We start from the raw sequence: 16517 nt of genomic DNA, 5'->3' as shown, positions 1-16517 counted from the left end.
AAATTAGATTGTCCGGCGCAATAATTAAATCCAGATTTATAAAAACATCATTATTGATTTTACGTGTTCTTTTTATTTTTTATTTATTTTTTTTTTTACACGCTGCTTCAGAGTCTTCCATTGCCGTCAACAGTTTTTATGTCAGCGTTCAGAAACACTTGGTGGCAAACTTGTTAATTATCTGTGCATGAGCGTCTTCTCCATGACGCAGAATTAGACGAATCTACCTCAAGAAATGCAAGATCCCATGAGAACTTGTTAAAATCGCTTCTGGTTTTGTGCCGCTAATTACGACACCGTCGTCGTTGTCATCATCCTCATCATCATCCATCTATCCTGTAATGGCTGGAATAGTAAACAAATGTTTTATCTCTTATTACAATTTGTTTCTTTCTTTTTACCAGGGCTGGATGTAAACATGGCAATGAAGGGGCTGATGACGCTGAACCACTTGCTAGAACTAGCTGCCTGTGCACAAACAGAGCATGACGTCATGGACGCCATGGTGATGAAAGCCCGCCATTCAGAAAACATCGCCAAGCACTACCTCTCCAAAGGTCTGCAGCAGACTGTATTCAGCTCCTGAGGAACTCATTACAACCTGCCTCCATTGGCTGTCTGCGAGAGTTCTCGAAGATCGTCCTTCGCCATTTAATGAAGCAACTTGCTCTGACTGCGTGTCGAGTCGTGGTGAATTTTAATATCTCCGTTTCAAGTGTTTGTTGTGAAAATGAGAAGAACAAGCAGGAAAGCCAAGAAGAACCGGTCCGAAGAATCTGATTCTGGGAGATGCAGTCTCCATGATTTTTTAATGATCTCTTATGCTGGAAAGATCCGCTGGTGATGATGGATGGATTTTCAACGATCTTTTCCACATGATGGTCTTCGGCGCTGGGTTATGAACAGTCTTGTGACTGTATTCGTTACTGAAAACCAGCCTATTGTCGTAGGATAAAAAGACGCTTGCGTGGTACTAGTTTTTATAATGCATCTTTGTAATGAAAGTATAATCGCCTGTAACAAAGATAACATATATATATACAGCTTTGATACCATCTACTTAGCACAGCTGATGAGCAAACGTAAAGAGGCGTTATAAAGTTTGATAAAAGCAAGACCCTTATGACACAAGGCTGGCCATAAGCAGATAATCTAATCGTGCTTATGAATCTACGCAGCGGCTTAGATGGTGGCTAACGTTTGTGTTTTACGTGCTTCGCTCCTCTCTAACCCCCGCGTCCCCAAACACCACCTTTGACTGCGCACCGTCAAGTCTGCTGTACTAGTGAGTGTCCGAGCGATTTTTGTAACCTTTCTGGGATAGTACTCAGACTGTCCTAACATGAAGGTGATTCCGCTCCCAGCTCACCCTGTGACGTTATAAAGACGTTGTGAATCGAGCTGTTGGACCTGAGGATGGAAATGGGTGACTGTTGCGTGTGACCTGTTACTATATCCGAGGCCCTCGGCTTTTACCCCCCTTCTGCCTCTCCGTCCCGATCGTATGTTTGTTTGTTGGTGGGTTTTGTTTGGTTTTTTTTTTTTTTTTTTTTTCGTACATTTTGTTATTGCCGAGTATTTGTAATGTATGACAAGAACCACGTGCTTTAATTTGAACGCGTTGGCGTTCGGTGATATGGAATAAGTCATCCACACGTCGCTTGCGATATTTCGGTCACACTAAGCTAATACATTGTTCCAGTCTCCGTTCGTGTCTTTGGTGTGGCCTATATGGCTCTCGTCGTGTCTTCTTAAGAAAAATCATCGCCATCATCATCCCTATTTTCCGACCATCTTAGGTAAACGGGAAACTATTTTTTGTTGTTTTGCTTTGGCTGCTGTTCGCTCTGTCTTCGGGGGTAGGGTAGCACAACGGTTAGCGCTTGTCACCAATACAGTAAGGTTAGTTCCTGGGTTCGTATCTTGTCTCGGGCATGCTGTTCTTTTTCTCTGCATGTGGCATGTTTACAGTGCTGACTGCTTTGCTGGGAATACAGTTTTAGTTGCTTTCCCACCCTAGGATCTCTTTCACTTATATATAATACTATATACATACATCATGGCCATGGGTGATGCTCCATCTCCTCACACCGCGGACCAGAACAAGGGGCAAAACGCTGTCAAGTGTTCCTAGAGAAGGGAGATAAACACAGCAGTGGTGCCCCCAGCGGGCTATTTTCTCTCTTGTTATTTTGCTTTTAACTTTTGCCACTCTCCTTTTTCCACTCATAAGGAAATCTCAGACGTGACTTTCCTGTGCTATGCGCAGTAGATATACACTTGTTAAAAAAATGGTAGCTATCTGTAATACCTAACAGGATGCCCAAATACTTGAGAGCTTTAAAGTTGTTTTTAATATGTAGATTCCCTACTTAATTCTTACTTTAATTTATAAGAGGAGATGTGAACTGAGCCTTGTTCATTTGCCATGAGGTACACAGCCATTTGTCTTTCACCTGCTGGAAAAAGTGAAGATTTGATGTTTCAGCACGAACGGTTTGGTTAATTTTTCCTTCTAAAATCCATTTGTTTTGTGATCTCGTATAGTTTCATATTTCATTCCCTTGAAACCTATCATTGTTTTTATTTCCAGTTACAAGTATGCGAGCATGGTTGTGCATGCATGTGCACATTTGAGATGAACTTTGGTCCCACTCGTTAAATGCCATATCATTTTGAGCAACATTTTCTTCTTTATGGTGTCATCCATCCCTCCATTATAAAGAAGTGTTTGTGCTGCAGAAAAACAACTTTGATAGGTGTTTGCTTGTATGTGCTCAAGGAGCTGCCATTTCAAGTATTACAAGCCAGATGTGGTATCGTTAATGGAAGTTTGGTGGTAAAGATGTTGTGCACAAAAAGATTTAATTTGTGACCAAGCCCTTTATTTGAAATATGGGAAACTTGCCACACCAGGTGTGTTTCTCATTTTTGTGCCACACCTAACAAGTATCCATTGAAGCGCTAATATTTATTGCACACCTTTCCTTGTGGAATTTATCTGCCTTATCACAGACCTTTCCAATGGTGATGCACCTCAGTCTGGAGTAACATATTCTGAGGGAAAAAAAGTGAATGGTTGTATGAATATATGCATGAATGATGCTGATGTAATAAATCATGTTAACAATGTTTAACTTTATTTTGTAAAACAAATCCTACAAAGCATGGGTAAAGAGAAAAACATGTTTCATGCTTTATTAGCTACATTTTTCATAATTATAATAGGATTTGTAAAGAGCATTTTCCCATGTGAACATAAGCTCAGTCCACTACATAGAAAGGAGCAGATGTGACTGATCCTCCGAAGCTTGAGGTAGGTGGACTTGCAAACAGCATTTATGCAAGATTCAATGAACAATGATGCCTCTTGTGTAGTGGATAACAAGACAAGAAAAATTACACCTTGTTGTGAATCACCAGCCAGTTTTGTACTGATCATTGCACACACAAAATACACTATCAGCAAATACAATTTCATATCTATTTTCAATTAATGACAGGATATTTTGCAATTTATTTAATGTCTTTTTATATGACACAGTATATCTGTCGTGAAGATTTCCAAAATGTTGTTTTTATATACACATCATAAAGGCTATACATCATAAAGCACACTGAAGATAGACAATCCGATGTCCACCTACCTCAACACTGCTCATGAATATCAGTCATAAATTATTTTTCTGCTGCAATATATAAATTTGGGTTATTAACATTCCACCTTACACTTTTTAGTATTTTTATGGCAATTGCCAGAATACTGGCTGTAACATATGAATGACACAAAAATGGATGAAAAAAATCTGATGATAAAAGAAGTGTTGACTGCCAGAGTTCACAATGTTATTGTAAAGGTATCAAAAGTTTTGTCTAAATGCTTGTGTGCTTGCATGTATACCATGTGTGTAAAGAACACATGGGTAAAAATGATTTGTGAGACACTGTTTTTTACAAAAATCATCAAGGAAAAGATGTCAGGATAATTTCCATCTGAAAATCTTTTTCAAATGTGTCGCTACCAACATTAAGTGCTGAAAAATTCAATTTTATATCCACACTCATTCAACATGAAGGGACTAACAGAACCTTTTATTTAATCTAAGTGTGGTCTTAAGTCCCACCAAGTGCCCATAAGCACTGACAGCAGTGAAATTTTTTTCCTTAACCTGCATGTTTGATGAGACTGGTTTAACAGGTGGGTGTAAGAGTCAGGCTTTCTCTGTAGTAATGTTGATCACGTGGAGTGATTTCTTGCTTTGTAACATGAAGTATTATCCCAATAAATATGCTGTCAAACATGCTTTCATTACTGCCTTGCCCTCCTCATTACATGTGCTCAAACTCAGGCAGAGTTTGTAACAGGCATTCCTCCCCACCACCCACATGAAACACTGATTATATGTATATCCAGTCCCTACATATACTTATGAACACATACACAGAGATTTTATGGTAGAACTCGTTGCATGCATACTATAGCTTCTTGAAACTAAATCACATAGGAAGATCTTTTTATCTGGGACATCAAAGTAACTATAAATGCTATTAGTATCTTGGCATTGCAATTCATATTGTAAGCTCACATAAATATGTCTCCAAAGAAAAAGCGATTTTGTCTGATGGTCCTGTTTGTTGTGGCATATCTACAGAAATAAAACATTTCAGGAATCTTTGCAGAAATATTTTGACAGACCTCATTACTCACAAAGAGACAATGAATACCCATAATATGGCAGTTAATAATAACAACACAATAAATTTGATGTACACTCTTATATCTATGCCATATTTAACTTTTTCAGCAAAATTTAGCATCCTCACAAAGCATACATAACAATTAACTATAAAGTACCACACCTAGATGAGAAGAGGGGCATTTAGTACCTTGCAGTAACCATATCTCAGTTATAAAATACTGTAAAAAATCATATTTAACAATATTAAAAAATTTTAATAATGCAGGATGTCCCCCAACAGCTGTAGAAGAATGAAACAATATAAACAAGAATCTTAACTGGACAGAAATTTAGAAGCTAACTTTCAGAATTACACAAGACACACGGTTAAGATAGTGGCTACAAATAAGACTGCTTTACCATATCATTCCAAAAAACACCTATTCATTCGTAAGCTGATTTAGGACTGTTCTCTTCATCTCTTCAAACTTTCTGACCTGTTTGTGTACCACTTGTATACATTTCATTTCAGTCCTTCAGAAATAATCGTCAGATAATCTTCTGATGCATCAGTTATGTGTTTCACAGCCAGAGAAGTTTTCAGTGGAACTACACTCTGTCATTAATGAAAATAAGGAGAAGACGCACAGGTTCAGCCAAAAAAACCCAAATAAATCGTGTCGAAAAACCACAAAATGGCCTTCGCTGAAAGAAGGATCTGAATAGCCATGACCTGCAATCCTGCCCTTTGCGATGAACCTGGAAGATAAGATAAAATGTGAATAGCAACTTTATAAGGAAACAAGAACTAGAACATCAACAATACCATCACACATCATACCTGCCACACCAGACAGACCGATATACAATCATAATTCAGACAGCAACAAGTCAGACTTACATATAATTACAATTTACTTCTACGTGTTAGCATTCAGAAGACACATGGCCATAGCAACAAAGGACAGCCTCAATCTGTTAGTCCTGCATTCAGGTACATAGATGGCACAACAAGAACTGATCAAACTCTCCCGACAAAAAGTAAGCCTATCATCATGTAGAATTGCAGACCCTTTTTGCCTCTCTGTTAAACTGGTTCTGAAGGTCACTATAAAGGTCAACCCAATAACTTCTAAGCAGGTGTACACAACACACTTCAAAGTTCCTGCCCTTGACTGATAATTTTTCATAACAATGAGAAGGACAGCACACACACACACACTCTTTCTATGGGATTCGTAGTAATGTGTATGAAACTGAGAAAGACCAGCTTCTGGAGGAGGAAGTGCCGTCAAGCCTTCCTCAGAACAGCCTTAATGTTGACATCCTAGCCAAGTCTACAGTTGAAGATGGTACCCAGGTACTGAAATGTGTAGACAATGTCCACCTCTTCAAGACTGATGACAGTTATGGGACCTAATGGAAAATTAAAGACAATCTCTTTGATTTTACTGACATTAAGTTCTAAGAAATTGTCATCACACCATGCAATAAGTTCATCCAAGGCTCTATGCAACTGGTGTATGCTGGCATGCAGAGAAGAGAAAGCGATGCAGTGCCATTAGAATTTGACAACATATTGTCCTTTGTAGTTACTGCAACAACTGTTCACAGAATATACAGGATAAACAAAAGCAGGGATAAAATACAGTCTTGGGGTGAGTGGTGCATGTTGTGATAGAAAAAGTACCATTGACAAGTACTCTCTACAGCAGGGGTAGGCAATTAATTTTCCCAAGGGGCCGCATGAGAAATTGGGATGGTTTCAGCGGGCCGGACTAATAATAGTTAACTCAGTTTTACCCAATACTGTATATATAGTATATATACTGGCGGGCGGGCAGCGGGCGGGCCGGTCAGAGACGAGCCCGCGGGCCGGCCTTTGCCCAGGTCTGCTCTACAGCCTATTAACAAGAAAGTAAATGACTAAGACTAGATGATAGTCAAAGAAAAAGTCATCTTCTGCTAGGAGATATGGTTAGATGGTGCTAAAAGCTGATGAGAAATCAGCAGACAGCAGTCTTGAGTGGCCATGGGGTATCTCAAGATGTTTATTATGAGTATGAAGAAATAAGGAGCTTAGCATCATCAACACATTTCCTGGTTTCGTATGAAAATTGCAGTGGATGAAGACATTTTTAATTGCATTTAAAATCAGTGCTCTCATGATTTTCTCCAGTACTTTCATGAACCACCATATCATAAGGTCACTGGTCTATAATCATAAAGATGCTGAGCTGAAGCTTTCTTCTGAACTGGTACAATGGCAGACGATTTCCATGCAGAAGTGACTGAGCATGAATCCAGTAAGTTAATTTTCAGAAACTTCTTAAGAAGTAGTCAATATACATGCATTATATTCGTCTGGATTGTGGTACATTTACTGGAAAGAATGATGCAAAGACCTGGATGCCTTATTTGGATTTAGTCCCATAAAACTGCAACTTGAAGAAGACAACAGAAGGCTAGATTCTTATAGAAAAATATTTTCAACTCATTTTTAATGTTGCCTGTCAAAATCTGGATTCTTTTTATGATAAGAAGTGAGAATTTATAAAGCACAATATCTCAGTCAAAGGCGGACTCATTGCCCTGAAAAATGTTACACAATAGTAAAGATGTAGAATAAAATAACAAAATAGTAACAAAGATGTAAAATCAAGAACAGGGGGAGGACTTGTTGCGTTCCGGCAGTAAAGGGCAATCACTGTAGATATAATCATAGACTCCAGAGAATAAGGTTAGTGGCATCAGGAGAATACTAGGAAGATACTGAGTAATCTTGAGAATATGAATCTGCAAAAGGGTGATCGTTACTTTGTTTTTCTAATCTGCAATCCTAAAACTCCTATCTCATTTCTGTGAGCCCTGCTGAAGAAATGAGTGATGTGCTCATTTTTGCATTCTTTCATTTACAATAAAGTCATTTTAAAAGGCTTTTGGTGTCTTTTTTCACTGACTAGCTTTTCTGCAAACAACAAAGATATTCCATGTAAACACTTTAACAGGTCAACTCAATGAAACATAACTAATTTACCTAGCTTTGCATGTCCTTGGGAGGTCACCTGGAGCCTCCCTCTCAAGTAAGTCAGTGCACAGGAAAAAGGGTTGGACCTCACTAGGGTCAAACCGAAATGGATGAGGAAGAATAGGGGCAGTAACACTCTTTCAAACTGTCAATATTTCTTTGCTCATCTGTTGTCAGACGTATGGGCTGCCTGAGATCAATATACAAACTTGTTTCTCCTGCAGGAACATTTGGATCTCCCTATGGGATGAAAAGAAAAACTTATACTTTTGTAAAAGCAAAATCAAAATAACCTAATTTAACAATATGTACTCTATGACAAACATGCATGATAACGTTTTATGGGAATAGTTGGAAATAAAACACATTAAAAAATAAGGCATTTGAGCCTATGGGGAAGGAAACGGAAAAGAAAAAAAAACAAATAAGAATCTGGAATGCAAAGTACTAAATATACAGAGCAATTATCACACTGGGTGATACGTCATCAGCAACATTAATAACCCCACAAAACTTAAAAAAATGAAATAATGGGAAAGTGTAACATGAAAAATATTTATAATAAAAAAAAATTACAGAGCCAAATAAAGAATACACTCATGAACTGAATGTGCCATGCCCACAAAACTATGAACATACAAACTAACAAACTGACTAACTTTCTATCAAGAATACTTTTACCAGCAAACTCGAGGATCTTAACATAAAATTTTATCTTTTCCTGACCACAAATATATCTCTTTCCTGATATTTCTACAGGATTCTTTCTCACTGTCAGTTTGTTCCCCAGGAGTGTGTATCCATCCTCAGACAGTGTGATTTGTACGAACTCCAGCCCATGAGAACCATATGTCCCCTTGAATATACCAGGTGTAACTGGGGATATTGAAAACCCACGTGGCTCAGGCACTTTAGTGAGCTGCAGTGATGACCTACACATATTTCATAATGCAGATCTACAAAAATTTCTGCGTGGTTTGGATAATAAGATCTTAAAAATGAAAATTATATGCCAGTACTTTTACTACTCCATAATTTATTTTGCAAATTAATGCCACCAAAACGTTACCATGAAATAAATTTATTAATCTACTATAAATACAAGTAGCACCAGCAAGTATTCTCAAGACAAAATTTTTCAATGATGAGAAAAAGTTTTCAATATTTAGACCAAAAAAATGTAGTAATGATGTACTAGCAAAAATTGTACAATTAAAACCCTAATTCTCACCAGTAACGAGTCTGCTCAGCAAGGTTGTATATCCTGTGTAGGAAGCTAACATTCCCTTGGAGAAAATGCCTGAGCATCCGTTGATCAAAATTTCCCCGTAAAGATTCTAACTCCTCTTCTAACCAAGCAAGCAATATCTGTTATGAAAAAAAAAAATCAGTTTGACTTATGCATCCCAATGTGCTTTTGCATGCATTTGTGTCCTCTAGCTTTAGGTTTTTTTGTGTATGCCTGCATGCATAAAAGAGAAAATTAATAAGTATGAAATTAAATATACAAGAATGTCACTTTGGCAAAGTCACCTGCTCTGAAATGTGAGGAAACTTGTTGTCGCCCAAGCATGTTTCACATTTAAATGTAGCTTTTTCTGATTCCATCTGAAACAAGCAAATTACGAAACTGAGTAATCTATGGAAACATATATATTTAAATCTAAAAATATTACGTTTTTTTAAGACCTTGTCTTCTCACACTAAGGAATGTACTGTAGGACAAGATTACTTGTGTCACAGCATGAAATCTCACTACACAAAAACAAATCAAAATAGTCCAGTCACTAATATGGTAATGCTACTTCAAAATTTCAGAATAATGGTTACATGATTATATGACCGTAATTTAATCAGGAAAAATTTAAGAACTTTTAAGCAGAACATTAATAAAATGAAGGTTTTGCCTTAAATATATCTGTTTATGTGAATATCATCTTTTCTCACCACTGAAGCCAGATCTAAAGCATTTTACATTAACAATCACACATGCATGAAAGTGCCAAGCATACTCCATAAGCAGGTGTGAAATGGACTTATCCTTGACACCCTGACATACACCCTCTCTCACACACACATATACGTATACAAACAAATATACAAATAAATACACTAACCTTGATCTGAGCACTGCAGCCTTGTCTACACAGAACAACACATTCATTGTCCCTTACTGTGATAATAAATAAAGGTTTCAGGCGAACAGGATCGACTACATTCCATGACAGGGGTGGCTGTATAACATGACCCACAATCTGACCATTCTCTACCTGCATGAAAAAAAGGAAGATGTTTTGATACTACAGTAACAGATTTATGTCATAAGTCACAACAGTTTAAGTTAATGTAGGGAGATGAAGCAGAAAAGCACAGACAAGGTAAATAAGACAGACAGGTTAAGTCAACAAAGGCTTAACTCCTTGCACTTTACAGCTTAATTATAAACACTACTGGGATGATGTTGAGTGACCATAAGTCCCAGGTGGCTAACGTCACAATCCAGATTCAATGTGCTCAAAAGCAAAATTAAATACTTAAGTTCTAAATTTAGGTTGATAGTGAATCACCTAAGTACTAAGCTGTAAAGTCATGATGCAACTTATATAAACCACAATTGTGATCTGCATGTAAGGCAATTTTTGTTGTACTTTTTCAATACCTTGATATGAACTAGCATGCCATATGCGTTGCCAGGAAGCTTCCAAAATCCTTGAAACTTTCCATAGTGGTATAACACTGAAATAAAATTAAAACGTTTCCAGAAACACACTCTGAGCTGAAAACTGTTAAATGAAAAAGTATGTACACATACATGCAAACATCCACAAATAACATGCACATGCACACACATCATTTCATAGTGAACTTGACATCACTATCATCCCAATCATACTAAACAATATTGACAAATTAACTTGCACATAAATTAGTTCTGATCACAATTTTATTCATCCAAGAATAAAAAGTTTTTTCCACCTTTGCCATAAACTTCATGGAATGATGAACAACTCCAGCCTCTTAAGGAACAAAACTTGAAATCTGAAAAAGTGTAAAACAAAAGCTGTTCGATGTACAAAACCTTTTATCTAGTTTTTATCTCTTCCTTATCGGCCTTAGTGTATATATAAGCCTACAACGAAACAGGAGGTACTAATAATAATAATTAAGGAAGAAAAGTAACTTTTTCCTCGATCCACGGTACAACTTTACTTTAGAACAAAAATTAGGGTTAGCATTAACACATACGCTTGTAAACATACACATTTTTTATTATATTCACGTACGCTCCTGATTGATGCTATCGTCTAATAAGCATTATGATACTTTTAAAGAATAAAAAGCATAATTACCTCTCTGACACAGGTGCTGCCACAGTATCTCAGCTTGACAGATTTGAAGCAGTCTTTTGCATGTTTGTGCCACTTTAATAACATCAGTGGAATCTAAAAACTTCAAGATGTATATTAGCAATTCGTTAGGCAAGGACTCAAGCTCTGTCATTGTTTTCTTCCTAGTTGTAAAGTACAATTTGAGTTTAGAAGTAAACTCACGAACTGAAAGTCCCTACATCACGAAAGATAACTGCTGTTCAAGTGATGTCAGCTGATCTGTAAACTTGGAGAGTGAAGTCCCCTGCTCCTAGCTTCATGGTTTCTGTGGAGCGTCTGTCAGGCTTCTTGTACGCGTAGCAAAAGGACAGCCTTTAAGGCACTATGACTAGCACCAAACATACACTCTAACGATTTCACATGAGTTCTTCCACTGACAAAGAGACTAAAGTGCAATAAAAGCATCTTTACTCATAAGTCATAAAATATCATAGACGCTCGATCGTCGCTATTTTCCGTACAACAAACACGAATGTTTCTCAGGGCTTCTGCTTACGCAAAAATTGCGTACAGTACGCATTAAAAGTTTGGAGGACCCCTTCAATTTTCGTCAATGGGGTCCCCTTCAAATTTGGGCAAAGAACAGGGACCCTTTCAAAATCTGGAGTCCCTGGGACCCCAAAGAATTTAGCCTTAGCAGAAGCCCTGTTTCTCATCCCCATTCCAAGAATTGCCCTTATGTCCAGTTTGAAATTCTCAAGGAGCGTCCTGTGGAACAGTCTCCCTCATCTCCAGCAAATGAATCCACTAAAACTGCTTCAGACAAGACTGACTGAATTGTTTATACCTAAACTTAAGTTCCTGAATCCAGGGGCATCCTATAAGGATTTTTATTCCTATCCCCATCTTTTTATGGTATTGCTTCATTTACTTTTTTATATATATAATTGTAAAGTTGTCAAATATATATATAGCGTACTCTTCTCCTTTCTAAAGCGAATGCTCAATGCACCAGGCAGAGAGAGAGTATGTTTTGCCTATTTTCCCCATGGTAATGGAGTACGTATATCAATATTCCTATTGATATGATGCCGGAAGCACTGATTTATATACAATTAGATAGGCGAATTTTACATTGAAGAAGTCTGATTTTAAAGAGCCCCTCTCACCATTTTTCCATTTAACACAGAATGTGGTTCCCAGTCACTTAATCCCCAGACACTTAATCCCCGACACTTCATCCCAATAGACTTTTAATCGAAGCACTTAATCCCCAGACAATTAAGTGTCTGGGGTTGAAGTGTCGGGGATGAAGTGTCGGGGATTAAAAGTCTAGGGGATGAAGTGTCGGGGATTAAGTGCTTAGGGATTAAAAGTCTAGGGGATGAAGTATCTGGGGATTAAGTGACTGGACACCTGTTGACATATCAGATTATGCACAGGTAAAATATTGTATATACAACTTTCATAAGTCTTACTTTTCTTTGACCCTAAGTGCTGTCTGACAACAGGAGGTTAATGAGACTAGACCATAGAAGATGTGCACATTAACATCTCATTTGCATGCTTAATTGAATATGTCATGGACAAATAGCAGATCTTTATAATACACAGTTGAAACAAACATTTAAATTTGTTTTTACAATTAAACTTATACAGTCATGTGGAGACCTACAAACAAGCTGTAAAATTCTCAGAGGTGATAATCAACATAATGGATATGCATTTTCCCCATTGAAAGGTTGATATAAAAGTTATGGCAGACTAATGATAGAGCTGATTTTAGTGTCCATCATGAAAAATTGACAGACCACATCTACTTTTTGTAGTAGAATTTGTGTACTTATTTTTCAGATATAGTAATAAATTTGTGATTTATAATTATGTAGCACATAATCATGCTAATAAAGGAGCAAGCTCTCAAGACAGTTAGGAAACATGGACAGAATACAAAGGACAGAAGGAGAAATAGCTTTGCAGACGAGTAATAAAAGACAAACATACAAGACACAAAGAGAAATTAGAGAACAGACAATAAGGATGCAGTGTGTCATAAATCTGGAAGACAAGCAGGCAGACTAGTCAATTAACTGTAATCACAACTAAGTTCAGCACCACTGATCACTGAACAGGTTTTAATGAAACTTTTTTTTTTAGTCTGGCACCTATCAGTTCAAGTTCAGTTTCAAAAAATTAAAGTAGTTTATGACCACAGGTGCTACAATAGCAGAAGATAGAAGTGGTGCACTAAAAAGTCATTGCAGTGAAAGCTCTTGCTAAGATAAGGGTCTTGTTGACTCTATATGTGGCATCAAGAATTGTGAAAGCTTATCTTAGAAACAGTCTTATCAACATTGAGTTGGAGACAATACGGACTGGTAGTTTCGTTAACTCCTGGGTTAAGGCTATTTGCTGCTTAATTTTGACCACTGCTGTATTAACATAGAAGGACCAAAGGTTACATAATGATTTCAATATGAAGCCAAATTGTTAAAGGTCACTTTGGTAGCTAATTTAAAACCAAGAAAGGGTATTCTTATATTGCAGGACAAACTTGGAGAAATTGTTTACGTACAGCTACCTGAGGTGGGAGTGGAGCTTGAGAAAGATGGCAAGTAAAAATATGTAATTTTGGATTATGTTTATTAGTCCCTCATTTGTAATTTGCAGATGCTTATATTAATTGTACTTTTAAGATGAAAATTTCCTGGGCCCAAAAAGGTACTTAATGAAGAGCAGCGATTAAAGGCTGAGAGACTGAAAACTTTTTTTCCTCTCCCACATTCTCTCTATATTTTGTGCTTGGTGCTAAAAATGTTGTGGTATAGTTGTGATAACTGATTTTTTTTTCCATTTTAGCGGAAGCAGGATGCCTTGAAAGTGTCAAGGCTGCAAGTGATGTTTACAGTCCAGTAGCCGGCAAAATAGTGGAAGTGAATGAGAAGCTGGCCGCAACACCAAACTTGCTCAATAGTTCTCCTCTTGAAGATGGTAGGGTAGCAAACATGATAAAACAGTGTATTTTTTTCCTTCCTCTGTACGGCATAAAACATGGATTTCTGATGACATCATAGTGATCTTAGCCTATGTGGTGGCCCTCTTCATTTCGACTTTTTCCCATTAAAGAAATACTGTTTGGAGGAAAGTAGAAATTTACATGTTAAAAAAAAATTTAGCAAGGTTTCTTTTTTTGAAAAATAAAATTGTCCATGACCTAATATAGTTGTAAAAGCATTGAACTGTAACAGATTAATATGTCTAGGGTACAGTATGTTTAATATGTGGTAAGCAATGTTCATATCTTTCCTGCTTTGTGAAATTTTTAAGTCACAGGCTTCAAACTGATGACCTGCTAACCACCAGCCTACAAATTTTTCCCAAACTGACAAGACTGTTGCATTCATCTTATCCTAAATGTTACCATGTTATACAATGCAGAATTTGATGATTTATCAAAGAATATTTTTACATTTGTCATTTTCAGGATGGATATTTAAGTTGGAAGTGGCCTCCAGATCTGATGTGGAGGGGCTTATGAATGAAACTGCTTACAAGAAGTTTCTGGAGACACAAAAGTGATCAGTAGCCTGCAGTCAGCTGTACAATCTTCTGTAGCTACATCAAATAACAGCTTGTTCTGCTCACAGCTGGCTGTGGATGTTGCAATGAATGCGCAAGGAATTGTGGAGTGGTGCCTGTTTCTTCCCTGTTTGGCTGATATATGCAGTTTTTCAGACGGATATCTGATTTTTGAATGTCCCATGAAGAATATTTCCTGGTAGTAAGTGGTTGTGATTACAGCTATATCATAAAATCACCCTAGATAAATATGAGAACAAATCTCATAAATGAGTGCTTCAAGCTGAAATGACAACCGATCGTTAGATGATTCAATTATAAAACACATTTTTCCCTTTGTGGTCAGTAACCAGGAGTAATTTGTGGACTAAGTAGAATACTCTTTCATTTTTTATTGCGTGTTCAAGGATTTAACCTGTGGTATATTTCACACAGGTACTAGACTGACGATATTCTTTAATTTGATGTTTTTTTCTCTCGGACATTGCAGTAAGTTGTATACTATAATTTTGGTGACATCTCAAATCTATGTTTAAGAAATATTAGTTACGGAAAGTTAAATTGTAAAATTGCTGGTTTATTTTGTTTCTTTTGTCACTGTCACATTTCAATTATTATTAAGTAGAATCAAGCTGTAAATCTTTTTTTTTTCCTGCTGTTACAAACAGCCAAAGGTACCTCATTTAAGATATCAGGCAGAAATAAATCTTGAAGTGGATATTAGTTTTGTCACAAAATAATCAAATATAGCATTGTTTACAGCAATCTTGTCAATTAAAGCAGGTGATAATTATTGCTTCATTCACTCTAGTCAGACTCTTAGAGAAAAAGAAGGGAATGAAGAAAACATTTCTCCTGACAACATCCACATAAATGCCTCTTGCATTTCTTAAATTTTGATGGCATACCTGACTTTACATCAGATATGAAGTTTTTGCTTAGATCTGATGTGGAATATTGTTGGATGTTCCCTTGAAAATATCTTTCATTTCATAAACATTTAATGTCGGTTTGCTTTAATATTTCATGGACTGTGTAGTCAGCTGTTGCACATGTCCTACTTTCATATACATTCATGAACTTGCCTTTTTATCCACAGAACATGGTTATGCTTGAGATTACCATATGACAAGGCTAATAAAGGCTTAGAGTCTGGTCAGAATATGTTACGTAGAGCAATAGTAGCTTCGAGTTGATGAATTAGACTTTCTCCGACTTAGCTGAACTACTATACCCGTGAACTGAATGAATTTAGTTTTAAGTTCATCTACATGTCCTAGAGTTTTTAAAAATACTTACCTTTTTTTTCTATCTCATAACTTAGCTGTAGATTTCTCCTTAAGACCAGGGTGCTTTGATGTGATATAGCCTTAGTTGCTGGCTTGGCAGCAAACACCAGGTACCCAAACCTTTCTTAAGACTATGAATATATATGTCAATATTATGCATCAGCATTTTTACATGTATCATTGGTGTGCCTTAAACCTTGGGGGATTTTTGTGCAATTCGCTGTGAATTATGTCTTCTTACATATATATTCATACAAATGTTCATGGAATTGTTTTTTAAAAGCTTATGTTTTTTTATAAATTGCAAGAAATCATCGGGCATGTTTTGGGTGGGTGAGTGAGTACCTGACAACTGAAAGATTAGGATGTAGTCACAAATGCATCATGATCAGTGGTGCTGTCATCAGTATCATAGGCCTTCCCATGGGTTTCTGCATGTAGCATCTGTTTACAGGGTTGGCTGCTTTGTTGTGATATAGCCTTAGTTTCTGGCTTGGCATAAAACACCAATTTCCCTCACCAACCCTTCATAATATATACACTTTCGCTGTCTCTTGGTTCTGATGTGAGGAGTCTACAGTCTACTAAGGTAACAGAAATATTGCGAGTGGCA

At 37.0% G+C, this 16517-nt stretch overlaps 3 protein-coding genes across 8 annotated transcripts in view; 2 read left to right on the top strand and 1 right to left on the bottom strand.

Moving 5' to 3' along the window:
• Positions 1–4303, top strand: part of LOC112576885 — a 47345-nt gene extending 43042 nt beyond the window's left edge. For all 6 annotated transcript variants that reach the window (XM_025259704.1, XM_025259705.1, XM_025259709.1 and 3 more), the window contains one exon: positions 405–4303. In XM_025259704.1, the coding sequence (XP_025115489.1) occupies positions 405–489 (85 nt within the window). In that variant the 3' untranslated portion in view covers positions 490–4303. The remainder of the gene's footprint in view (positions 1–404) is intronic.
• On the bottom strand, positions 3175–11318 carry LOC112576887 (F-box only protein 31-like). The gene is made up of 9 exons (XM_025259711.1): positions 11058–11318; positions 10684–10746; positions 10367–10443; positions 9825–9977; positions 9241–9315; positions 8939–9075; positions 8480–8639; positions 7717–7947; positions 3175–5438 (listed from the first exon to the last, which is right to left on the bottom strand). Exons 1-8 carry the CDS (start codon positions 11206–11208, stop codon positions 7804–7806), a joined length of 960 nt encoding a protein of 319 aa, XP_025115496.1. The 5' UTR covers positions 11209–11318; the 3' UTR covers positions 3175–5438; positions 7717–7803.
• A 772-nt stretch (positions 11319–12090) lies between these two features.
• LOC112577439 (glycine cleavage system H protein, mitochondrial-like) lies at positions 12091–15017 on the top strand. Its single transcript, XM_025260511.1, has 5 exons — positions 12091–12095; positions 12442–12478; positions 13584–13647; positions 13896–14027; positions 14521–15017. The coding sequence occupies exons 1-5, from the start codon at positions 12091–12093 to the stop codon at positions 14613–14615; spliced, it is 333 nt and encodes a 110-aa protein (XP_025116296.1). The 3' UTR covers positions 14616–15017.
• Positions 15018–16517: the final 1500 nt, after the last annotated feature.

The sequence above is a fragment of the Pomacea canaliculata genome, linkage group LG12, assembly GCF_003073045.1.
Source record: "Pomacea canaliculata isolate SZHN2017 linkage group LG12, ASM307304v1, whole genome shotgun sequence".
Classification (NCBI taxonomy): domain Eukaryota; kingdom Metazoa; phylum Mollusca; class Gastropoda; order Architaenioglossa; family Ampullariidae; genus Pomacea; species Pomacea canaliculata.
Note: the sequence above shows the minus strand (reverse complement) of the source record. Positions and strands in the feature narration are given on the sequence as shown.